The 27101-nt window shown below is 43.6% G+C and overlaps 1 protein-coding gene across 4 annotated transcripts in view; it reads right to left on the bottom strand.

Moving 5' to 3' along the window:
- The window catches only part of LOC110076425 (semaphorin-3D), a 78657-nt gene that overhangs the window by 6065 nt on the left and 45491 nt on the right, over positions 1–27101 (bottom strand). For all 4 annotated transcript variants that reach the window (XM_072989798.2, XM_020788539.3, XM_072989799.2 and 1 more), the window contains 9 exons: positions 22676–22821; positions 22191–22305; positions 20766–20835; positions 18344–18488; positions 11058–11280; positions 6192–6280; positions 4651–4692; positions 4247–4404; positions 3610–3674 (listed from right to left, as the gene is read on the bottom strand). In XM_072989798.2, the coding sequence (XP_072845899.2) occupies positions 3610–3674; positions 4247–4404; positions 4651–4692; positions 6192–6280; positions 11058–11280; positions 18344–18488; positions 20766–20835; positions 22191–22305; positions 22676–22821 (1053 nt within the window). The remainder of the gene's footprint in view (positions 1–3609; positions 3675–4246; positions 4405–4650; positions 4693–6191; positions 6281–11057; positions 11281–18343; positions 18489–20765; positions 20836–22190; positions 22306–22675; positions 22822–27101) is intronic.

Raw genomic sequence — 27101 nt, 5'->3', positions numbered from 1 at the left:
TAGGAAGGACTGCAGCCAGTGTAATGCTGTGCCACCAATCCTCAACCCCGACAACTGATCCAGGAGGATACAGTACTGTGGTTGACAGTATCAAAAGCTGCTGAGATCCAGGATGACCATTAGGGTCATAGATCCTTGGTCAGCCTCCCATGAAAGATCATCTAGCAAAACTATCTCAATCCTGTGACATGTCCTGACCCCTGATTGAAATGGGTCCAGACTATTGGTATCTTCCAAGAATGCTAGCAACTGATTGCCCACCAACCTCTTGATCAGTTTCCCCATGAATGGTATATTAACAACAGGATGATAGTTAAGTTGTTGGCTTTTTTTTCAGAATGGGCCAGATCATTGTATCATACAAGCAGGAGGAGATGAAGCCGAGTAGCCTATTCCACCATCACCTCCCTGGTCGATTTCAAGAGCCCTTAGGGGCATGGTCTGACTGAGTTGGTGGCCTTAGACCATGCCAGTGCCTTGTCAATGTCATCAGGCATCACGGGCTGAAATTGATCCAGTATAACCAGACAAGACAGGGCACTGGACATCTCAGTATGACTCACTGCCACACTAATGGAGTTGAGGTCCTTAGAGATTGCCTCAATCTTTGTGCAAATTAAAGCATCCAGTTGAAGTCTCAGATGCCATCCAGCCCCGGTGAGGTCAATTAAATCCTTAACGAGCTCTGCCTGCTGGCTGGAAGCCTCACTGATCCACCTGATGTTGTAGGCTTTCTTAGCACTCTAGATAGCATTGCAATAACGGCTGGACATCTTTTTTACAGCAGCCAAATTATCATCCAAGGGAGTTCTTCTCCAGGTGCCATTCAGCCTTCTCCTAACTTGTTTCATGGCTTGCAGCTTCCCAATAAGCCAGGGCAAGGACCTGGCCCTGAACTGAAGAAGGCATTTGGGTGTGATACAGTCAACTGCTCTGGCCTCTACTGAATACCATTTGGTAACCCAGGCGTCAACTCCATTGCAAGCCAGCTTTCCCAGAAACCTACCTAAGGTATTTTGGAATCCAATTAGATCCAAGTAAAGGCAACCTGTAAAGCAACATAAATCCCACCTAGTGGAGCCTGCAGAAACCAGAACCAATGCTCGGTTTACATTAAAACATCTCTGGCTAAATCCAAAGCTGACAAGTGTTTATGGAAATGCAGGTGAGTGCCTCAATGCCTCTGGCTTTTGTACAGCTGTGGCTAGATTGATAGTGAATGCTCCTTGACAGCGTAACCTACAGTGTAAATCAGCCTGTCCTTCAAACAACAGAGGCGCCAGGCGGTCTTTCTCAGGTTCTATGTTTAAGAGGATTGGAAAAGATCAGTCTACATCCCAATCCCAAAGAAGGGCAGCGCCAAAGAATGCTCCAACTACTGTACAATTGCACTCATTTCACATGCTAGCGAGGTTATGCTCAAAATCCTCCAAGGTAGGCTTCAGCAGTAGGTGGACCGAGAACTCCCAGAAGTACAAGCTGGATTTCAAAGGGGCAGAGGAACTAGAGACCAATTGCTAACATGCACTAGATTGTGGAGAAAGCCAGAGAGTTCCAGAAAAACATCTACTTCTGCTTCATTGACTATGCAAAACCCTTTGACTGTGTGGACCACAGCAAACTATGTCAAGTTCTTAAAGAAATGGGAGTGCCTGACCACCTTATATATCTCCTGAGAAATCTGTATGTGGGACAGGAAGCAACAGTTAGAACTGGATATGGAACAACTGATTGGTTCAAAATTGGGAAAAGAGTATGACAAGGTTGTATATTGTCTCCCTGCTTATTTAACTTATATGCAGAATACATCATGTGAAAGGCTGGACTGGAGGAATCCCAAACCGGAAGTAAGATTGACAGAAGAAATATCAACAACCTCAGATATGCAGATGATACCACTCTGATGGCAGAAAGTGAGGAGGAATTAAAGAACCTCTTAATGAGAGTGAGAGAGGACAGTGCAAAAAACGGTCTGAAGTTCAACATCAAAAAAACTAAGATCATGGCCACTGGACCCATCACCTCCTGGCAAATAGAAGGGGAAGATATGGAGGCAGTGACAGATTTTACTTTCCTGGGCTCCATTATCACTACAGATGGTGACAGCAGTCATGAAATTACAGTAAAAGATGCCAGCTTCTTGAGAGGAAAGAGATGACAAGCCTAGACAGCATCTTAAAAAGCAGAGACATCACCTTGCTGACAAAGGTCCGCATAGCAAAAGCCATGGTTTTTCCAGTAGCGATGTATGGAAGTGAGACCTGGACCATAAAGAAGGCTGACCGCCAAAGAATTAATGCTTTTGAATTGTGGTGCTGAGAGTCCCCTGGACTGCAAGGAGATCAAACCTATTCATTCTGAAGGAAATCAACCCTGAGTGCTCACTGGAAGGACAGATCCTGAAGCTGAGGCTCCAATACTTTGGCCATCTCATGCGAAGAGAAGACTCCCTGGAAAAGGCCCTGATGTTGGGAAAATGTGAAGGCAAGAGGAGAAGGGGACAACAGAGGATGAGATGGTTGCACAGTGTCACTGAAGCTACCAACATGAATTTGACCCAACTCCAAGAGGCAGTGGAAGACAGGAGGGCCTGGCGTGCTCTGGTCCATGGGGTCACAAAGAGTCAGACACAACTTAACAACAACAACAACATGTTTAACCTTTCTGCACATAGGCAAATCTTCTGGGATTAATTACCCCAGCAGCACTAACGAATCAAAAGAAGGCTGGGAAGACTTCTCCCAAGCAATTGCTCTCAGTTACACTATTGCTGCTTCATGGATAGAGGCTGGGTTAAACTGGCCCTCAAAGGGGTCTCCAGTCCATGTCTGAGTTTCTGAGGTCTGTGTCCTCAAGGAACTTTAACTGCAAAAGGGGAAATCTGTCTGTTTCACTTCTAGTTTTTTAAAACCTCAAGCTCCATCTATTCTGAATGGGAGTGCCCTGGGACTGTGCAGCTTACTCAAGGCTACACAGGCTGGCTCTTCTCTTGGAATAAACAATCAAACTCCCAACCTTTGGTTCTACAATCAGATATCCAACTCTCCCAAAAAAAGCTGAAACTAAATTCTCATCTGCACCAGCCAAATTCAATAGGTCTTTTCTTCCCTGCATGGAGAAAATGTTGTTGTACCACCTCTCACCAACCTGGCTCAGAGAAAAATCGACAGCCCGTATGGTATAATCATTCAAATATTGAGCTACGACTCAAGAGACCTGGGTTCAAATCCCCAGTGAATTATGAAACTTATTGACCAACCTTCGGCCAATCACACTCCATCAGATTCATCTCACAGGATTGTTTTAGGGCTAAGGAGGAAGAGAAAAGCCATATGTGCTGCCATGAGCTCAATGAAACAAGCCAGAATGAATACAATTAATAATAATAATAAGAAAAAATTGGAAGCTTGATTCAGTAATTCAGTATAGCATGGTTGAATTAACAGGAATTCAAGCCCTGATTTTTAAGTGCTCAATGCCTTAGGCGTGTTTAAATGAATCAGTCAGATTAAGTTCTCCCACACTTGGTGCTTTTTAATTCAGTTTTTCCATCCCAAATATGAAAACACTTGCAGACGAAAGTCCGAGCCATCCATGCCCTGGACTCACCTTTAGGATCATTTTGGCACTGACTGGTTGGGTTGGTCTTTGCTGCATGTTGGCACTGCGCTCGCCTGCAAGGAAGATAGTCAGTGCTTAGTCAGATTGCTCATTCAGGCCTATGCATTCTATCAAGGAAGCTGGTGGTCCAAGCCTGTGAACTGGGTTAACAAACAATATGTGCCACAACTGGAAGGAAAAGATATGAAATGGGGGTCAAGGACGCCCAGCGCTTCACTTCCAGCCAAGTCCACCTACTGCTTTGCAGTGCTTTGGGTTGGTGATAGTGCCTCTCCCTCATTCCTTCCCCCAATAGGACGAAGTGACAAGCACCTTACCACCATCTAATGTGAATTATCCTCCCTGGGAATTTTGCTGGAACAATCTGGTAAGCATTTGAAAAAGCAGAGATCTACTGTGCTTATAACTGCAATCTGAGAAGAGGATGAGCAACTGCAAGAAGAGCTGGCTTATCCTACGGTTAGCGGCCCAAGTAAAACTCATGGACTAAAAACAGACAGTACGCATATCCAATGTCTTTTGGAGACGTAGATAGCTACTCCCAGCGCTGACCCGAGTCATAGGTCCTTGAGCAGGTGCCAAAGTAGAACAGGCACCCTTGCAAAATGGGAGAAGGAAGCCTCACCTTTTCTTGGTGAGCAGGTAAGGCTTGCAGGACTTGCCATCCCAAGTGCAATACGGATCTTGAGCAAGGCAGCAGTCGGCACACGTTTTGCCATAGAGTTCACAGCGATGCAGGGAGAGACGGACCAAGCTGTTGGTGGTGCTCACAAACACCTCCTGCTGCTCACCAAACCCAGAATACAAAGAGACATCAATTTTTGTTTTACTTTTCATTACATCAACGAGGGTGCAAGCCTTCTATGAGTTCAGGGGCAACAGGCTTCCCATGGAGGTAGAGAAATGGCACAAAAGCCATTGGCACAAACTCAGATTGATTCCATCACCACTGGGAGATGCTCGTCTTGTCCTTCTCCATAAGGAGCTGATCTAGAGAAAAAGGCCACTGATTAATAAATAAAGACTTACCCTTGTTAGAGAAAACTGCATGTCCAAAATGGCGGAAGGCTTCTGTAAGAAACAAGAGAAAGCAACAAGTTGAACAGATACTATAAAGTCAGGTTTTGTGTGTGTGTGTCTGTAACCTAGCTTACACCTTTCTTGAAATCTTTGTATGCCAAACAGAACTATGGCTCCCATATTTCCAAGAAGTGGAAAAGGAATTGGTTGATAAAGAAAGTCTGATCCTCTCTGCTCTTCATACTTTGCTTGCTGAAAGGTGTAATTCATTTCCACATGTACTGCGTCTACATGTGAGTTCCCATTTTTCTACTGCCCTGTACCACTCAAGTCAGAAGGCAGAACAAATGAAATTCTGAGTAGATGCCCCAAGAGTAAGAAGCTGCTATTCATACAAAGGCAGCAAACTCACTAGTGGCAGCAAAGCTGTAGGGCTGACGAAGGTGAAGTAGCTCTCTGGAGACCTGTCTGTGAGCAATATACTAAGCCAGTGGATCTGAAGCTTTGCAGAAGTGGAAATCAAGACTGGGACTAAAGAGGCTTTCCTTGAAAAAGGCCATATACAGTTTCTGTGTATCTGAACAAGATCACGGTTAGGTTAAAGGGACCTTAATATTAAACAAGACAGAATATAGAAACCTACCTTCCCTTCAAGCTTGGCTGTAATGACACTGAAATGTAAACTCAGTTAAGTAACCCATTAAAATATGTCTATCCTGCCCCATATTGAAAGATCTCAGGGTGAGACATAAGCAACAAGAACATTTAAAAACAATGTACACAATATCCACAATACGGGAATTTTACAGCCAAGACAGTCTATGATCTCCAGGCCCCAAAATCTTTGGTGAGAAGCCAGATTTTAATGTGGTGCCAGAATGGTGCCATCACTGGTGCTACTCTGGCCATTTCACACATGGGATACAGGAAGACAGAAGATTCTCTCCTGTTTCTCCAGGTAAAGTATGGTTCCTACTGATGGGATTTTTTCTTATTCCTGGTTTTTCAGGGATTACACCTGGCATTTCTTTTACTCCTTAGTTCAATCTCTATCTGAACCCTGCTCTGCTTAAAATTGCTTAATCTATCACATTCAGACACATTAGTCAAGGTTTAACTGGAGTTAAACATCCTTAACAGATGCAGCAGAGCAAAGAATAAGCTATTACGTTGCAATAGAAGCACAGCACTGTTGAAGCACATACTGTATGGGGAAATGGTCAGCTTCTCTATCAGGGAAAAAGCTATGTGGCAGAGCAAGGTGCTGAACAATCCAATCCCTAGCTTCCCCCCCCACCAAAAAAAGGCTATTTCCATTCAGTAGAAATCTGCCACACCAGACTTCAAGAGACAGGCCTCCTAGACCAGTAGTTCCCAATTTTGGGCAACCCAGGTGTTCTTGGACTGCAACTCCCAGAAGCCTCCAACACCAACTGGGCTGGCCAGTATTTCTGGGAGCTGCAATCCAAGAACACCTGAGACACCCAAGGTCAGGAAGCATGGTTCTAGATTAATCCATACCTACAAAGGCTTTAAAGGATTCCACGTACCTTTGAAATATGGATCTCTTCCAGGCTAATTTCTTGTGGGTCTTGACCTCTGATGCCAGCAACCCTTACCTTCAACACTTTGCCTGCATCTATGGAGAGCAAAATGAAAGGATCTGACAGAAGGAATGAAGTTGCCTGGGATTACTATTTTGTACCTATCAAGGTAAGACAGACAAGAGTCGCACCAGCATCAAGCACAAGGCAGAAAGCTGTCTTTATTATCTCTGTGTGTGCTACAGTCTGTAGAGCTCTTCTCTGATTGATTGATTGATTGATTGATTGATTGATTGATTGATTGATTGATTGATTGATTGATTGATTGATTGATTGATTGATTGGATTTCTATCCTGCCCATCTAGACTAAAGGTCTATTCTGGACAGTTTACAAATTTAAAAACAATAAAACCAAAAACATAATATTATAGGTCCAAGATTGCGAAGTATAAGAAATTAAGATAGAGCAGGAGGGAAAGCCTGCCCAAATAGCCAGGTTTTAAGTTTGTTCCTGAAAACACCCAGAGAGGGAGCCAGGCAGATCTCCACTGGCAAGTTGTTCCAAAGGCAAGGGGCCACTGCTGAGAAGGCCCAGTTCCTTGTTCTTTCCTTCTGGACCTCCCTCAGTGTTAGGCCCCTCAGCTGCCTGGCCTGGCTGGAATGAGTGACTCTGGAAGAACTGGGTGGGAGGAGGTGCTCTGCCAGATATCGAGATCCTAAACCCTTTAGGGCTTTATATGTCATTGTAAGAACTTTGAAATCAACGCGGAAGTGAATGGGCAGCCAATGCAAGGTGGCCAGAGTGGGGGAAATATATTGGTATCTTTTCACCCCAGTAAGAAGTCTGGCCGCCACATTTTGTACCATCTGAAGTTTCTGTGTCAGACTCTAAGGCGGCCCCACGTAGAGCGCATTACAGTGGTCTAATCTTGAGACTGTGAGCACAGGGACCAAAGTGGTGAGTGCCCCCACATCAAGATAGGGACGCAGTTGGGCAATCTGCTGAAGGTGGAAATGTGCGGAATGGACCACTGACAACACCTGGGTCTTCATGGTGAGCGCCAGGTCCAGATGTACACCCAAACTGTGAACCTCACTCTTAGTGGTACGAGTCACACACACCCAAAGGACCACTGACGTCTGGGACACCCACCCGAAGGACCTCTGTCTTGCCCAGATTCAGCCTCAGTCTATTCACCTGCATCCTTTGCTGAACAGCCCCCAGGCAGCACTCAAGGGACAAGACAGCATCCACTGTTGTTGGAAAAAAGGTTGATGCAGAGCTGAGTATTATCAGTGTACTGATGACACAAAGCCCCACACCCCCTGATGACCCCTCCCAGGGGCCTCATATAGATGTTAAACAGCATTGGAGAGATAATTGAGCCCTGCGGATCCCCACAATTGAGGCTCCACGGGGCCGAGAAACTCTCACCAATCTGCACTCTCTGGGGATGGTCCTCCAAGACGGAATGGAGCCAAGCAAGAGCCAGGCCACTGACTCTCAACTCTGAGAGCCTCCCCAGGAGGATATCATGATTGACGGTATCAAAGGCGGCTGAGATATCGAGAAGGACCATCAGAGACATTTTGCCCCTGTCGGCCTCCCTCAAAATGTCCCATCAAACAAAATGTCCCATCAAACAGGGTGACCAACGCTGTTTCCGTGCTGTGGTGCGGCCTGAAGCCCGAATGGAGTGAATACAGGGCATTGGTTTCATCCAGAAGAGCCTGCCGCTGATTGGCCACCACCCTCTCAACTACCTTGCTGAGGAAAGACACATTGGCGACAGGCCTATAATTACCAATATCGTCTGTCACCAAGCTCGGTTTATTCCTAATGGGCCTAATGAGCGTCTCCTTGAGGGCAAAGGGAAGCTTGCCCTCCTGGAGAGACCCATTAATGATTGCTGTAGCCCATTCAGATTTTATAGGCCTGGCTACTTTGATTAGCCAGGCCGGGCAAGGGTCAAGGGAGGAGGTGGTGGCACAACAGCGGTCAAGCACTCTGTCCACCATATCTGACGTCACAGGCTGAAAGAGATCATGTCTCATTGGGCAAGGCGGACGTCTCAGCTCGATCCACTTTTTTCAAATAGGGGGTAAGATCCCAGCAGATGGCCTCCACTTTTGATTTTAGAAAGGCTGCAAATTGGTCAGGTGAGATGCTAGTGGGAGACCAATCACTATGACCAACTCCGGATAGATCGCGAACTATACAGAAAATTTCCGCCTGCTGATTGGAAGCTTCACTTATCTGGACAGCGAAGTAAGATCGACTAGCAGCCTTCATCTTAGATTGGTAGAGATTAGTCGCGATCCTGGCAGCTATTTATTTTCCATCGGTTTCCGCCTCCATGTGCGCTCTAGCCTTCTATTTTGCTTCATTGATCGCAGCTCTGGATTAAACAAGGGCGAAGGGCGATCTCTTATCTTTCCTACACTATGTCTTCTAATTTATATATATGAGTGACACAAAATTGTAGAGCAGAGGTGACCCCTGCTTGAAAGGGAAATTTCCTCAATGATTCTGGCTCTCCCTAGCTTCTTATTAAGGCTTTGGTGCACAAAGTTCTCAGAAATCAATTTAAAACTATTTTAACTCTTCGGCACTCAAAACTGTAGAATTTTGGAGGCGCTGCATCAATGCCCTCACCAAAAACATATGCAGAAGCTATTCCATAGTCACAACAATGTTTTTGTCCTTTACTGAATTTTTTTCTCATTGTTATCTTTCTTGGGATGTAATGATTAAAAAAAGCTGTGTGAAGATGGGAACTCATCAAACATATTTATATATTGGTATTAAGATACTTGCTTTGTTATATTCATCCTCCTTTTTAAGCCTTTGTAACACTGATTTGACAGCTGCAAAGCACTGGACTGGAGTCTTCAGTAATCTCTGTCCAAAATGACATCCTGTTGTTTCAGGAATATGCTTTTACTTTTTAATAGACCTAGAGCCAGCATCCTTCAATACTTCGATTTTTAGTGGCAAGATAAATGTCTCAATTAGGCATGAGAAAGGCCACTTCTTAGTTCCAGTTATACTCACACAAATAAGCAGAACCCCAGCACTAGTTTGGCTGAATGCAACAAATCCACACTGACAGATTCACATTTTGAGACAAGCTAGATGCCACGGCTAGGTAACCGGCATGCCAGTCAGGGTTATGTTACTGCCAATTCCCAGTAAAACGTTTATGGTAAGATGGAGGAGAGAGATTGTGGCATAGATGGCAGGGACAGCTTAGTCCCTCCCTCTGTGATCACTTCTCCCCAGCTATTTTTCTCCTGGTGGGTCTCTGGGGACTAGAAACAGCACCCACTAGGAACAAAAGTGGTTGAGGAGAAGAAAGTTTAAAAACAGGTGCTCACCTTGGCAGTCCTCCTAGCCCCACATAAAGCCCAAAACTCACAGGTACCTATGTTGACCCACAGCAACAAACCAGTTCTATCCATTCTCATCTCCTCCAGGAGTAGGTCTTTTGTAAAGTTAATGAGTCTTAATTGTTCATTCCAGATCAAGCCACCCCAAAATGTCTTGCACACAAACACACCCAACAATTGTAAGGACTGCAGCTAAATTCAGAGGACCAAGGAAGCCTGAAGGATTTAGCAGAAGACATGATTGTGAGTGCTGGGCAAAAGGTTGCAGAGCAACACAGCAGATGCTGAGAACACCATTAGGAAAGTCCTTGGCTAATGACTGGAGGAATGGTCATGCTTTTAGCATACAATATCCATCTGCAATGCCTGCTCCATGGAAGGAGCAATTTATGCATCTAACCCAAGGGTGGGCAACCTCCTGAGCTCCAGGGGACACAAAGGCCCACTCCTTGACCTTGGAGGGCTGCTCCCGCTGCCAACATCCCATACCCCGTTCCAAATATTCCCCCCCCAAATGAAAGTAATAAAGTGAAAATGCACATAGAATCCTTTAGTAACCAAAAATACTTTCAAAAAATAAAATAACATTTTTGGGGGGATGGGGGTGGTTGGTGTGAGGTGACTGTGGGATTTGGTGGTCCAGAAGCCATGGCATCATTTTTCCTCACACTCTCAAGAGGGCATTTTTGCAGCCAAATAATTGGGGGAAGATTGGGGGGGAGAGGTTTCAGGGGTACTCAGGGCTGTATGTTTTCCACCCTGATCTAACTAGTAAATAGAATAAGATACAACAGTTTAAAATATCCCCCCTTTCGGTTTTGTGGTTGCCCAGAACATCCTACATCTGTTTGCTTGGCATCAAAACCTGTGACTTTCTCAGCTTTCATTTCCTTGAAACCAGGCTTTGGCTGCAGCCTTCAGCCTCTTTTTCTCCATGCAGCTGTTGTCATTTTGTTTTATTTATTATTTCAATATTGAGCCATTAGTGTTGCCACTCTCTGGATGGTTCACAATATATGTACTATATACTGTAAATTGCACCCTAAAACATGATATAATAAATACAATAAAATCCTGTTGCTAGCTGAAACTACCTTTAAATAAAAATACACAAATTAAAACCCATTTGAATCTCTTAGGACAATTTTCACACTAGTACAAGGCAGCTTTATATAATTCGGTCTTAATGAGCTTCCTAAAACCAGAGGAGGATGGCGCCTAGCGAACCTTTGTAAGATGCTTGTTCCCAGAGGGAATGAGCTATAACTGAGAAAATTCAGTTCCTAGCATTGGCTTCTTCAGGCTCCTTAAATGTTACAAATCTTAACATCAAGGACTGTGAGGAGTGTGTAGAAATTGCTGTGACAATGCCAACCTTCACGTTCCTGTGCTCACTTAGCTGATGAAAGAAGCACAAAAATAAGAGCCTTTGAGTGCAGAGTCTCATGGAGATTGGGGCTTCTTTGAGTAGGACCATTTACCTGTTCCAAGGAAGAGGACATCAACCTGTCCAGCCTCAGTCTCCACTCTGTCCACCAACAGCCGATGAATCTGGAAGGGCACATTGGCTCTTATCAGGATTGGTCTCCCATAGAGTGGATAAACGGGATCCCACATCAGATGGTGGGTACGCATGAAGCTGATCACTTCATCAGGAAAGTCTTTTGTTGACTGGAGGAGAGGGTCGTATGTTTCACTGGGGCACTGGCAGAAAGAATGATGGACAAAGAAAGAGGGAGAGGAGCAAGAAAATCAGCATTCAAGTCCCACCCAAAGAAACAACTTCCGATTCTGTAGTAGCAAGATGACCGAGAGTGGTGGGGAACCTGAGAGAACAGGTATTTGTGCCATGCATTTTCACACACTGTCATGTGTGACATAAAACAGGGGCTCTTGGACTGCTTGCAGAAGGAGTAGCTTGGCAGGAAACGAGCACGGCATCATAAACCTAAGCTTCTTCTTCGTGGCCTCTGTGAATGCACACATAAGGGTTAAGTCTGCGCCTGTGCTAACATTCTCAGAGTATTCTAGAGCTAAAAGTAACAATTTCATGGGATGATCCCCCATGAGGCATATGCTCCTCCCACCCAAGATTCCCCTCTGTTCCTTTTTTCCGCTGTGCTGTAAAGTTCTACAGAGAACTAGAGCTATTTCCGCAGGGTTTTTCCCTTAGCTTATTGATCACTTCCCTCTAAATTGGATAACTTTCCCTTCTCAATTATCTAATCTACTATCCCCCGTGAGTTGTTTTCATTTTTGCTTGCCAGCCGTTTGGCTTACCCTCTCCCCCACACTTCAACCGTTTACTTTTTCGGCCTCCTCTTTTTGACTCTCGGGCACATTAATGATTTTCTGCCTGAGTAAGCTACATCTTACCCAGATAGGAGCATCCCGCACGGATCTCCTTGTACACGTTTGCCTTTACTGGCTACTTCAGCTGTCTAACCACTGTCTAGTCACCTGAAAAATAGATCGAGTGACAGTCCCAGTTTCCTCTCACATAGCTTCCCCTCGATTCAGAAGGGGACCCGACAATGCCAAGGAGTCCTTAAAATCTAAGTCTACATCAACAGAGGAATCCTCGATGGAGGCTAGCAAATTTGCCTCTGAAGACACGATGTGCCAGCTCTACCTCCACAGACTCCGGGATTGCCTGGTAGCCTCTCTCCTCCAACTGGCCATTCAGTGATTGCGCTACCGTCCAATCCGGCCATGGCCCTTTTTAGCCCTACATGAGGGCGGGCATTTGACATTCCAGAGTTGGAGCTCAAGTCTCTTCCTCTATCTCATGAGGAAAGGAGAGTGAAAAGGAGGCATGTCTCACCACCACGATTTAAGCCTCTCTATGAGCAATCATTGAGAGAGACTTGTGAATCATTGATGGAAACTGGCGAAGCTGCCACTGAAAGAGATAATGTGCATGCTCCACCTGCACAGACTCCAGGATTGCCCGGTAGCCTCTCTCTTCCAACTGGCCATTAAGTGACTGCGCTACTGTCCAGTCTGCCCGTGCCTTTTTAGCCCTATATTAGGGTGGGCATTTGACAGTCCAGATTTCGAGCTCGAGGCTCTTCTTTCATCTCATGAGGAACAAGGAAAAACAGGGGCGTCCCTCACCACATCGAGCTCGACAGGGACAACCTAAACACTTCTGTTTGGTCTCCAGCATATCAACTCCTCAGCGCACAGGCTGATCCATCTCATATCAAAGCCCATTCATATCAAAGCTCGACATGGACAAATTACACTTCGGCATGGAGCCATACTCCTCATATGATGGCCCATCTTGTATCAAGACCCATTCTGATCGGGCTCGACATGGACACTACACTCTGCATGGAGTAATATTTCTCATATGCCGGTCCATCTCATATCACAGCTCATTCTGATCGGGCTCGACATGGACAAACTACACTTCGGCATGGAGTTATACTTCGCATATGCCGGTCCAACTCATATCAAAGCCCATTTTGGTTGGTTGGGCTCGACATTGACAAACTACACTCCGACATGGTACTATACTTCTCATGTGCCAGTCCATCTCATATCGAAGCCCATTCTGGTCAGGCTCAACATGGATAAGCTACACTTCGGCATGGCGCTATACTTCTCATATGCCGTTCCATCTTATATCAAAGCCCGTTCTGCTCGGGCTCGACATGGACAAGCTACACTTCGGCATGGAGCTCTACTTCTCATATGCCGTTTCATCTCATGTCAAAACTCCCTGTGATCGGGCTCGACATGGGCAAGCATTTCAGCACTTCAGCATGGAAGAATCCTTCCCTTGTTCAGGGTCTTCTCACATCGAAGCCCATTTGATCGGGATTGACATAGACAGGCTGAATCCTTCCTTTTCTCTGGCATATCAATACCTTAGCATGGAAAAATGCTTCTCATATGTTGGTTCATTTCTCGTCAAGCCCGTTAGGACGGGCCTGACATGGACAAGACAAATATTTCCGCCTTCCCTGGACGTCAACGCTTAGGCATGGAACAATGCCTCTCAAAGCCTATTCTCTTGGGCTAGACAAGGATCAGCTAAAGTTCCCATTTCTCCATCATATTAACACTTCAGCATGGAAGGATGATTTCCATATGCCAATCCATTTTAGGTTGAATCCATTAGGATCGACCTCAACATGGAGAAGATTTTTGTCTTTGTTTTTTCTCTACCATACCTACACTTAGGCAGGAAAAGATGCTTCCCAAATTCCTATCCATCTCGTGTTGAAGCCCATTATGATCGAGCACGACCGGTCCTGGCTTTGAATCAGACATCTGCCAATTCTGAGCATAAACTCGGACCTCACTCCTCGAACGAATCTCCTTTCAACATGATGCGACCCATTATCATCCTCTGTTACCTTCAGTGTGCTTCTTTTCATTTGCACAGCTCACTCTCGGTTGACTGCATCCCTTCGGTTGGAAATGGAGGAACCGCCTTTTCCAGACCCCATCCATCACTTAGCTGAGCATTTACACTAACTATTCTGAAGCTAATAAAGGATGCTTGCACCAAGTCACCTCCTATTTAAAGATCTAGGAAGAATGTATAACAGGTACAAGATATGAGGAAATGATATAGAAATTTTGGGATGACACCAGTCCCATTTCAATCATCGTAGAACAAAATTATCCAAAGCAAGAAATGATTTCCCTGAATCCTACTAATAAGAATATGGAAACAGTGATGTCTTGAGCAGGGAGACTTATTCCCTTCAATCACTTCTCCATGGGGCCATCTATCAGTCACGATAGGCACCTACCTAGAGCAATTATGGTCTAAGATTCTACCTCTCTTGGATTCCATTAAAACAGAGCTTATAAATTCTCACTCTGAGACCACGACTCTAGCAAAGCAACACAGGATTGCTGCTGGATACGCAAAGAGCTTCAACTACTGTCGCATCCTCAGTATCTATAGAAGGCTCACCTAGTTACAAAGGACACAAAGGACAGAATTGAATGTCTGGTGACACTAGAATTCTTTTTACACAGAAGAAGAAAACAGCTAAATTATATACAGACTGACGGCCTTTTCACCCCTCTCTCAGTTCTACCCATAGTTCTTTCAACCGTATCTGGAGTTTCAGCCTCCCAGACATTTCGGTTCATACAAGAATGTCACCACATCTCTCAAGGTTACATTATATAATTCTCTTGGTTCTCTTTGAGTAGCGTTAGACTTACTCTCTTTTTTCTGTATCCTCCAGGAAAAGACCTCTGCCTCCTGGACAAACATGTCATAATCCAAGTTCCTACATCTGGCTTATGCAATGGCTTCTACTTCTGTACTATTATATACATAGAAAGGACTGAGGCATCCGTCCCATGTTTGATCTCAGAAATCTTTTTACGTGTATTCTACTATAAGTTTCAGATTCCACCCTCAACACTATCATCTCATCTAATCAGTAATTCCTAGTTTTCACTACCATTCGATTTTTCAACATCTGCAAGGTCTTTCACAAGGTACAGAACATTCGTTGGAAAAAATCTCCCCAAATTCATGACCTCCACGGCTTCAGTGCTACAGCAAGCCAGACTCAGCCTTGAACCAGTCCAATAGTGATATCTTTTGCTGTCCAACCAAGTGGAGGATCCCTAATCCAAGTAACTACAAGTTCAGTTCTGTCACCATTGGGAAGTACTGACCAATGATGTATTTGCTGGTCTGTACGCCGACTACAGGTTTTATTGTTCCTGTGCAGGTGTGGACAAAAACACCGTTGGAGACATGTTCATATGGTAGTGGACAGGGAATCTGCCATGACTCTTCCCTCCGATACCCTTTATTCTACGGGCAGTCTTCCATCACCATCATTCCTAATCGAACGCGGTCCAAATACCTCCATAGTGACCAAGGTAGTCCTAGTTTGCTTGTCTCAGATTGATATAGACAGACACATGTCAGTTTCCTCTAGTTCCTCACCTCCTAACTTTGGAGGGAAGGATGGTCTACCATCTGAATGTATCCTCCATGAACTTGACAACCTGGCAAATACTCCCACTTTGACATCAGTGCTCAATTGAGCTCGAAAACCATCAACTTGATGTCTATGCGTAAATAAATGAGATCTTTATTAAATATACTGCAGCAAAGAATTACCTTACCAACTTTCTTTGAAACTGTTGCCTACTTGGCCGTTCTACTTATACTTTAAAATGTTATATATCTGCTACTGCTGCCCATTAACCAGATGATTCTGGTCCAGTATAACTTTTGTCTCACTCTATGGTCTCACATCTTCTCAGAGGACTTAGTACCACTCAGAGGACTCAGTACCATTGAGGAACAACGCTTTGTTCCTCAATGGTCTATAAATTCTAAATTCACTCATGTGCCCTCCATTCGAGCCCATTTTCTATTCAAATGCAAAATTACTTACTTCAAACAGCCTTCCTAGTGGCTGTCATATCTGTCAAGGGAACATGCGAAGTAGTCAGATTGTGATCCGATTCACCTGTTATTCAATTTTCCTGATAAAGTGACTTCATACTTTAATGTCTCATTCCTAACCTATTCGACTAGTTTTCATGTTTATCTATGCTTCTTCTTACCATAATTCTTCAGATCACCATCATCTCCTCTAGAGCACATGCTCCACAATATTGATGACACTTACCAGCATTTATTTGGACACTACCAGAGCTTCTGAACAGATGACAGGCTCTTTTTATGCTTTCATTCTTCTCATTTTGAAAGTACAGTTTCATTCTATCCATCTCTAGATCGATGGCCCAGACTGTATCTATGGCTTACCAGCGGTCAGACCAGTCACTGTCTAATCAGCTTTAGGCTCACTCCACAGAGCACTGTCTACCTCCAGTGTATCAAGAGTAGAATCGAGATTCTCGACATCTACCGTGCAGCAATATGATCTATGCCATCTACCTTTACGGAGTACTACTGCCGACACGTAGGAACACGCGATAACACTGGATTTGGCAGAAATGTGTTGTCATCCTTCCTACCGTGACGTCCCACCTGCCAATAACTTAAGCTTGCCAGTCACCCTTATGTGTGCATTCACAGAGGCCATGAAGAAGAAAGACAGGTTACTTACCTGTAACCATGGTTCTTTGAGTGGACATCTGTGAATTCACATTACCCACCCATCCTCCCCTCTGTCCATCACGGGTATCTTATTCCTGTATAACTCTCGTGCCCGGCAGACAAATTGAATTCACAGAGGTCCACTCGAAGAACCATGGTTACAGGTAAGTAACCTGTCTTTTCCCCAGATTTGACTGTCTCTGCGATTGTCATGTGCTGCCCAATTGCTTTCTGTTGGTTTGTTTGTTTATTTCTTTGTTGAAGGGATCCAAAGTAGCTCAAAACATTGTTAAAACAAACCAGGAATTAAAACAAAATTAAAAGTCTTTACCACCATTTAAAAAAAGCTATTTAGCCACCATTAAAAAGCTATTAAGCATCAAAACACACATCTAAAAGTAGTTTTTAAAATGTAAAAACCTTTAAAAGCCATTAAAATGATATAAAACATAAAGCATAAGGCATCTAGCTATGTCAGAAGTCTTCCCAAAGAGGAAGAGTTCATTCGTTTCCAAAAGGGGAGACAAGAGGAGGCCCTCTTAGCCTCATGGGAAGGGTGGCATTTTATAATCTGGCAGTAGCCATTGAGAAGACCATCTTTCAGGCTCCCATCAAATGCATTTGTAAACGAGACAGAACTGTGAGCAGGACCTTCCCAGAAGATCTTAAGATCCCAAGGGGGTTATATGGGGAGATACAATCCATCCGATTACCTGAACCCAAGCCATACAGGGTTCGTGGGACATAGCCATAGGTCATGCTTTTACTAATATGGTCTTGGAAACAGACTAGCAGCAACTGAAGCTATTGTATCAGGGAAGTTGTGTGCTCTCTGTAGCCAGCACCAGTCGGCAGTCTAGCTGCAGTAATTTTCACCAGATGAGGTTTCTGAACTGTTAGCCCCTCATAGAATGCATCACAATAACTCAAAAGGATTACTGGAAATTCAAGCAGGGTTTTCAAAGTATGTGAGATGTTAAAGGCAAGTTTTACTATTGTCATTTTCTATGGAGTTTTCACAACCAAGTGGGGATTTGGATCCAAGTCTCCCGAGTTCTAGACTGACACTCTATCTGCTAGACCATACTGGCTCTCTATGACTGTCTTGTAGTTCCCTCATAATGGCCTGGTGGTTTTTGCATGGGATTAGTGCTTAAGAGCTACCTATGGCATTTGATACACCAAGAAGGCTGAGGGCAGAAAAGGAAACAGTGAGGAACAGTGTCTCACATAGGTTTTTGCTGCCCATGGGAGCAAATAATTCTTAGGACTTCAAGTCACAGCAGGACACCCCCCCCCCGACATGTCCCACTGTGAAGCCTACAGCTTACTAAAGGGGGAAGTTGCTGGGAGAGGTTTGCATGCCTCTTTGAACCAATTCTAGGCACCTCTGGCTTCCCCTGCAGGAAGTTGGCATGTGTGGGATCACATACTGCATTCATTGGTGATGCACAAGTCAAGAGCTGCAGCCCAGAACATCCAATAGAACAGAACAGTGCTGGAGTTGTTCTCTGATCTTGTGCTCTGCTCCACTCTGACCTGCTCTGGTTATTATCATTAGTATCATTAATATTAATATCATTAAAGCAGGTCGCCTATCACTCTGGCATACCAGTGGGCAGCATTAACCATCTTCTACTGTCAAAATTGCCTGTGTGGCAGTCAGAGAGAAGAGTGAATGAAGACCTTTGTGTTGGAGACACTGACCGTTCCAGGGCGGGGGTAGGGGATCCGTTCCTTGTATTCCACCCACTGGTAGTCCAAGCCTTCCTTATGTGCAAAGGGCCCATTGAAAGCAGCCCGAATGGCTGCCAGAGAATAAATGCACACTGCAGAACCACTAAAAATACCACTAGGGAAAAAAAGAGTCAGGTAAGCAGCAGGACCAAGTGGCAAATATGAGAATCTCTGCTGACATCTAGAAATGCTGCTGAGACTGAATGCATGAATCAGCACTACAAAGAGATATTGTTTGTTTTTACTAATATATGACTTTGAAAAGTTTCAGCTTTAGAAAATAAACCTACTGATTGTCTAGAGTCAGTTGCATGAAAAAAGCTTGGTTCCAAAAGACTGAAGTTCCACACATTTACACTCGTAGGGCTTCTCTTCTTCGGAGCAGACTGGTGCTGGACAAATAGTGTCGCTAAGTTTGGGTAGAAGTCCAGTATGCCATTTAGTGCAATATCTTTGTATCCAAATGGCATAAGGCACCTCGATGAAGCAACCCTATTTGGCCTGGCTCCTGGAAAAAAAAACTCTCTCTCCTTGCCCCCTTCTCATCCTCCTGCTTCTGATAAGAATGTTGCAAACTGAGGCAATGCATCAGTGCTGTCCTAACAGTTAAAAAAAGTTTTACTTCCCCTGCCCCTCCATGGAGCAGAGAAAAAGTTTAATTTCCCAATATCATAAAGTGATTCTGTCTTCTTAAAGCTACTTAGCAATATGGGGACTGAAAGAGAAAGGCAAATTTAAAACCATACGCTCCACTTGGGTTCATTTCTAGTGATCACACATATGGAAAACGAACCAAAATGGAGTAATCCTACCTACACCAAAAAAGTAATAGCCGGTGAAAGAGCCTCAGAAAAAGTGTGGGTAGGAATGCTCTGGAGATGGGCTGATTCACTCAGCAACTACCTGTGATTGCCAGAAAAAGGAATAAACAAGCCCATCCCTGCAGTGGACCAAACGACAGGATAAATAACTGCAGCCCTTATACAATCTTCTTCTTTTAAAAATGTTCTGTTGTCATTATTCCCTCATCCATCCATTTTTTTACAGGAGTAAAGCTTCATCATAACCAGCTTTCTCGCATGTTAATCCTGAACTCTTTCCAATCTTTGCTTTGTTATGAAGTAAAAAACCCTGCTCCTTCTCCACCAGGGAAGGAGTGCCTTAGCACAGGGTAAAAGGTAAAGGTAAAGGTTCCCCTTGACAATTTTTGTCCAGTCGTGTTCGACTCTAGGGGGCGGTGCTCATCCCCGTTTCCAAGCCATAGAGCCAGCGTTTGTCCGAAGACAATCTTCCATGGTCACATGGCCAGTGCGACTTAGACACGGAACGCTGTTACCTTCCCACCGAAGTGGTCCCTATTTATCTACTTGCATTTGCATGCTTTCGAACCGCTAGGTTGGCGGGAGCTGGGATAAGCGACGGGCGCTCACTCCGTCGCGTGGATTCGATCTTACGACCGCTTGGTCTTCTGACCCTGCAGCACAGGCTTCTGCGGTTTAGCCCGCAGTGCCACCACGTCCCTTTAGCACAGGGTAGCCTTCCTCAATATGATGCTCTCCAAATCAGCTGCACTACATTCGCAGCATCTTTGCATGGCCAAGAGGACTTGGAATATTTAGACTGGGAAAGACAATTTCATTGGTGTTGAAATGTATCAGAAAGATTCCGTTTGTTTGAAGGAATTGTTGTGTAATTCATACAAGCTCCCATTAAAATAAATCTGTAATTCTTCAAGGCAATAAAAGATTTGGTGGGGGGGTTGGTTTGTTTACATCAGGGCTGGGCAATAAAAAGCATGGCCCCTCTCAAATGTGGCCTCCAATACTTGGGCCTTTCAGCAACCCTGATTCCATTTTTCCTAATTTTAAGTTGGAAAAGTGGTTCATTAACCCTCCTTTTTACCTCTTGGAACAGTTCCACTGTTTTGAGGGCCCCCAGCATTCTTGGGGTCCCCATACCCCCCAGATTTTTAAATTGATTTTAAATGTTTAAATTTATGTTGGCCAGATTGAAAATTTATGTGTTGGCCAGATTGGAAATTTATGTTTTTCCAGATTGAAAATTTTATAAGAAAAAGTTTTGGGGAACCAAGTACACACATTGGTTTCTGAGAGCATGTGCAACCCCCTCCAAGACTTATGGAGGTGGTTCACTTCCTCTTTATATACTGAAAACGTATTAACACAGCTACCACTCTGAAAGCCGCTGTACTACCTGGAGTACTGTTTCAGTCTTCCTAATCAGAGTCACAGGGTGTTGATTGAATAAGGGCTGCAGCTCTGTGCACAAGCACAGTGTTTAAGTCCCTTGCATTGTTTTCCAACACAGCCACCCCCTATATGAATGCTGATCATTTTCCTTAGTCATGTGCATTATTTTCAGTTGCACTCACCTGGACACTGTGAAGAGACCATATACCAGCGGATCCTGTGCATTACGGGTGTGGAGGAGGAAGATATCCTCTGGAAAGAGAGAGGGGGAAACCCGCACTGAGGCCCATGCCTCGTGTCACGATCCCCACGTGGCCCCTCCTTGTTTCACCAAACTAAGAGCTCACACTACGTGTCTTTTAGCGGCCACCAGTTGATTACATCAACATTATCTCTCATTAATGACAGAGGTCCAGGCCATGTGTCATTTTTAAAAGAACCAAATAGAAATTGTTTGTTGTTACAGATGTTGACAAAACAAGCAATGTTGTTAACTCTTAAACAAACATCCTCCTCCATCCACTCTCAACCACCACTCTCCCGTCCAAACTCCCAAAACCCTTCAACTCTCTCTAAACTCTCAATTATCCTCAAGCCCCTCAACTAATTTCTCCATCTCCTCCACTCCTGCGGAGTCTCTTATATCTCGTGACTCTGCCCCTCCAGCACTCCCATTGGTCTATGCAGATATCACATGAATATTCATGACATGGGCGGACGCCACACCTGGCATCATAGGACAAATTCAAGGGAAAGGTCTGTTTATAATGATTTCTGTATCCATCCACCCACACCTCCTTTCTGCTCCATAAATGCCAGCTAAACTGTTTGTGTAGCACCTGTTTAGATGCAGCCAGGTGGAAGGAACTAGGAAGAGCACATTAAAGCCTGACATAAAGCTCAGCGGTTTAGGTCTCTGGCTGCGGAGGCAGAGGTTGGGAGTTCAATTGCCCTCTGTGCCTTCTTGACAAGGACTAGACTCGATGATCCATAGGGTCCCTTCCAGCTCTGAAGTTCTAAGAGGATGATGATGATTATTAAGCTTGATAGAAAGGTTATTATCACAGTAGTGTTAAATGGGATTTGAACTCATTTGAAGGTCAGGACACCCAGAGGAGAGCAAGCAGAAAGCATAAGTCTGCTGCTTTAGATTATTTGGCCATAATGTATCCTATGTACTGGCGAAAAAGAAATGGAGCAAAAGCCCTTCTAGGGAAAGAACCAGCCTTAGGTGAGTTGCATTGTCCAAGGGCACCCTCAGAAGAGACTGGTTCTGAGTACTCTATGCCTATCCTCTATACCTTGGAAACTCTGGAAAGGGTTGCTAGGGAAGATCAAACAAATTAATGTACAAACAAATGATGCTTTATTGCTTAAGGCGAAAGGTCATCACAATTCATCCACCACAACAGCAAAAACATGTGTAGCACTGACACCACATATTTATACGTAGATACATTCATACAATGACATAGCCTCTCTCCTAATTAGGGAAGATTCACAGCCTACTTGTGGCTGAGAAGGGGGTTAAAGGCAATGCAGAACCACAATCGCTAACCAAATGGCTGGACTTTCACGGGAAGGAGTCCAGGACACTGCAAACTTACCCAGCTGATCAAAGTGTGTTTCAGTGCCCTGTAGACCTGGGATTGAGCAGACCAGCCGGGCTTTCAGGAATGTGCTCCACCGGTTGATGAGGCTGTGCTTCCCGCCGACATCATTCTGCCAGTCACAAACAGGAGGCAGTCAGGCATCATCTCCAGCATGAATCTTGTTTGTGTCCTAAGCTCCTGCTTTGACTGGAACCACTCTTATCATGGTCACAGTGAGAAATGGCCTTTCTTGAAACTCACAGCAGTCCTGCCTAGCTGGCACAGTTAATCATCATCATCATCACTGATGGACTAGATGTAACAGAGCTGGAAGCAAATGTCTCCTGACACCCAGAACCATTCTCAGCAATGTGAATTAAGGAGTGACAATCTTGAGTAACAGCAGGACAAAAGCATTTGGATCACTAAGCACTCATGTTTATAGGGGCTGTGCTGAGGAGGTGCATCCTCTGAACCTAAGCTGGAGGCCTCAAACTGACCTTGCAAACCCGGGCCACTCGGGCATGGACGCGCCTTTTCTCCCACTGCCCAGCTTCCACAGCAGTCTCCCGGAAAAAGAAGTATACTTTATCATCATCATGGTTGTAAGTGTCAGAAATGGCATAGGCACCAATAAACACAGGCTCTGCAAGAAGTGTGGAGAGAAACTAGACATTTATTGAAAAGAAAAGTACGTAGTGGGGTTTTTTTTTCACTTTCTAATTAGAAAGCTTTTTAAAAACACAATGACAAGAAATGCAGTGAAAAAGATATAAAAAGGCAATCCAGAATTTTGTTCTTCTAATATATTACACATGAAGTCCCTCTTCCTGCATAGGCATGCAGCTGTGGTCTATTCAATGCAAGTATGCAGTTCCCCTGGAATTGAAACATCCAAAAGCCATTTTGAAATGGAAGGTGCAATGTTTTCTTTTTTTCACTTGCCACAGTACACATTCTTCCTGCTGTTAGTATAATAATTAAATAACAACAACAATAACCCCTCCATGAACCCAGTAATCATTGACCAATTACATGTTTTCCAATGATGTTCAAACTCCTTATACGAGTACTTGCAATATATAATTATTTAATTGAAAATTCCCTATACTCAACTGAGCAGAAAGGGAACTTTAAAAAGTCAAGAGGCACAAAAAAATCAGCTGCTTGTTGATAAAATCATAATAAAGAATGCAAAAAGACAAACAAAAAAACCACCCCAAATCTTAACATGACTTAGATAGACATTTGAGTCATTGCCACACACCTGGATTAACACCTGCCTAAAATTTTTGGGATAAGTTAAAATATTCAGAAGTTCCTCAAGAAAAATATGGAAAACATGGAAAACTGCCTTAATGGCCTATCGTGAAGAAATTGGGGAAGTTAGCATCAAAGGAGGAAAATTTCAAGGGGGTGTTACATACAGCACTGATGTTACCTGTCTGTCATGGGTTTGGAGGGAAAGTTCCATCCTATGGGGAGTGGAAGGCGGGACATCAGGAGGAGGGGCTGTACTGTATATATATGAGAAGCTGAAGGAGAAGCTGGAGAAGAGCTGAGAGAAGAAGCTTGAGTGGGGAGTCTGTGTGTCAGACAGGGTACTACTGTGTGTCAGTCAGTACCAACCTGATAGGTTCAGGTGTCTGTATGGTTAGCCAGAACTGATAGGTTCAGGGTCTGTGCTTCAAGTTAAGTGTTCTGTGTGAACCAAACTGTGTGTATGTATGATTGAGACTAAGCCACGTTACTGTATCCTATTCACTTAATCATTTTATTTTCCCTGTGTGTTGTTTAAATAAACCTTATTCCTTTATTTGTTTAAAAATCCATCCCTGGTCTGTGTGACTTCTTATAGGGAATGGTTGGTGGCAGCTTGGTGAAACTGTGGCATATCCCAGTTGGTCTGGGTCTGTCACAGGGGGTTCTTTGTCACCACTACTGTTTAACATCTCACTAATGCCCATGACAATACAGTGGTGCCTCGCAAGACGAGCGCTTCGTTTTACGACGAAATCACATAACTTCCTATGGGTTTTTTTTGCTTTGCGATGATCGGTTCCCTGCTTCGCTAACCGATCATCACAAAATGATGATTTTTGCACAGCTGATCGGCGATTTCAAAATGGCCACTGGGTTTAAAAAAATGGCTGCCTGCTGTTTTCTGGGACGGATTCCTCGCTGCACGGGCAGCGAAAATGGCTGCGCTATGGAGGATCTTCGCTGGACGGTGAGTTTCAAGCCCATAGGAATGCATTAATCGGGTTTGAATGCCTTTCTATGGGCTTTTAAAAATCACTTTATGATGTTTTCGTTCTACAGCGATTTCGCTGGAACGAATTAACATCGTAATGCGAGGCACCACTGTAATTTTAAATAAAACTGGATTGGGCTATTATATTTCAGAACAAGCAGGAAAAATCAATCATCAAAAATCAATCACATGGATGAGCTAAAACTATATGCAAAAAGTTCCACGGAGATAGAATCACTGCTAAACACAGTGCAAATATTTAGTGAAGATATTCAAATGACGGCAAGATCCAAAAACTAGATGGAAGAGAGCTAAAAATGGCAATATTATAAAATCACTATTAAATGTTGAAAGTTATAAATACCTTGGAATACTAGAAGCAGATAACATCATGCACACAAGTTAAAGAAATGACAGAAAGGGAAAACATCAAAAGGCTGCAGAAAATCTTAAAATCAAAATTAAAGGGGGGAAATACAATCAAAGCCATAAACACATGGGCAGTTCCAGTAATTAGACACCCAGTGTGAATAATAGATTGGATCCAAAATGAATTAGAATAATTGGATCAGAAAACACAGAAACTAATGAACATGCATCGTGTGCTACATACAAAAAGTGATGTGGACAGATTATATTTATAACAAAAAATAGGAGGCTATGGATTACTGCAAATACACCAGGTAGTAGAGGAGGGGAAAAGAAGCCTAACTGATGATATTAGTACAAGTAGAAAACAAAATTATTTAAGACAAGTGAAAATGGAGAATATTTTGAAAAAAATAGAAACAAAGCCTCAGTATAAGAAACAACAATTTGAAAATAAATTAAACAGTTGGAAAAATAAACCACTACTTGGACAACACTTGAGAAATATTGATGGAAAGCATGATCATAATTCAACATGGGCATGGCTAAAACTGGGAACCCTTAAGAAAGAAACTGAAGGCTTGATTTTTGCTGCACAAGAACAAGCACTCCAAACCAATGTGATGAAAGCTAAGATCCAGTTAGTGCTAATAGCAAATGTCGACTCTACCGAGAAAAATGAAACTGTGTCACACCTCATCTACAAATGCCCAAAGATTGCACAAACGATCAAAAAATTAGACATGATAGAGTGGCAAAACTAGTGCACTAGTCATTATGCAAAAGCAAAACAAAACAAAAAAACACTTGCCAGCCTCCAAAAACCCATGGGAACATCAGATAGAGAAGGTGTCAGAAAATGAGGAAGTCAAGATCTTGTGGGATTTCTGGATCCAAACTGATAGACACCTTGAACATAACACACCAGACATAGTAGTAATAGAATGAAGAAATGTCTGGATCATTGACATAGCAATTCCAGGGGATGCCAGAGTTGAAAATAAAGAACTGGAAAAACTAATAAAGGAATGGTAAAACTAATAAAATGAAAATGAAACACACTTCAGTGGTCCCCATAGTCATTGGGGATTTGGAAACAATATCAAGAAATTTAACACAGTACTATAAGTAGTTGCAGATCTCAGAAATCACACCATCAGAGCTACAAAAAACAGCAATACTAGGAACAGCATACATACTGCTCCAATATTTAACAGATACTTGGGTTTTTTGTTAAAACTTCCATCTGTTATATAATACCAGTCAATGTTCTAATAGTTTTGATTAACTGTGCCTGGTATTTTTAATAATAATAATAATAATAATAATAATAATAATAATAATAATAATAATAATAATAATAATAATAATAATAATAATAATAATAATAATAATAATAATAAGAAGAAGAAGAAGAAGAAGAAGAAGAAGAAGAAGAAGAAGAAGAAGAAGAAGAAGAAGAAGCCTGCAGCCACCTACCCAATCCCAGTGCCGCTACTAACCAATGGACTTTTAGGTCTTCACACAGCTGGCACCCAACACCACATTATGGTTCTTATCCGATAAGCATGTTCACACTGTAACATGTTACAGAATGCTATCGTGCACCAGCGTGTTCCTAGACAACTGGTTCTGGTTGTCCTGCTCGTCAAAAGAATCTATGCACATATATGTCTGTGCCAGTCCCCACTGTACTGACACTCTTATGCATAGAGTGAGACCCTTCCAAAGAGGCTGGAATGAAACTCCCATCAGTTCAGGCCATCAACGTGAAGGTAAAGGTTTGCGACAGTCACAGTCCAATGCCACTTGGCTACCCACATCGGCCCACCCATCCTCTAATTTGACAAATTAACTTACTTTTATAAATCGGCTAAAGCATGATGGTGCTACATAAGTAGGAATGTGTTGAAGTCTTAGTGGCTAGAATGATCAGGATGGTGGAAACAAACTCAGGCCCCTCAGTCCATCCTTTCCCTTTAGGGAGCAACTGATTATACTACTGCTGCTGCTGCTGCTGCTGCTGCTGCTGCTGCTGCTGCTGCTGCTGCTACTACTACTACTACTACTACTACTACTACTACTACTACTATTACTACTAATAATAATATGCTATTAAGTTCTGACTTGTTCTAATTCTCTGACTGCTTTCTAGACACAAAGTAGTCAGAAATTGCATACTCTTCCCTCCTTCCTGTGGTACTCTGGACTTTGCGGGCTGCTCAAGGCCACACAGGTAGCAGGGGACATAACTCCATCAGCCACACAATGTGGGGGGATCTCAGCTGGCTTTTCGCCCAGGA

Source organism: Pogona vitticeps, chromosome 2 (genome assembly GCF_051106095.1).
Source record: "Pogona vitticeps strain Pit_001003342236 chromosome 2, PviZW2.1, whole genome shotgun sequence".
NCBI classification, from domain to species: domain Eukaryota; kingdom Metazoa; phylum Chordata; class Lepidosauria; order Squamata; family Agamidae; genus Pogona; species Pogona vitticeps.
This window is presented reverse-complemented; position numbering and strand designations above follow the sequence as displayed.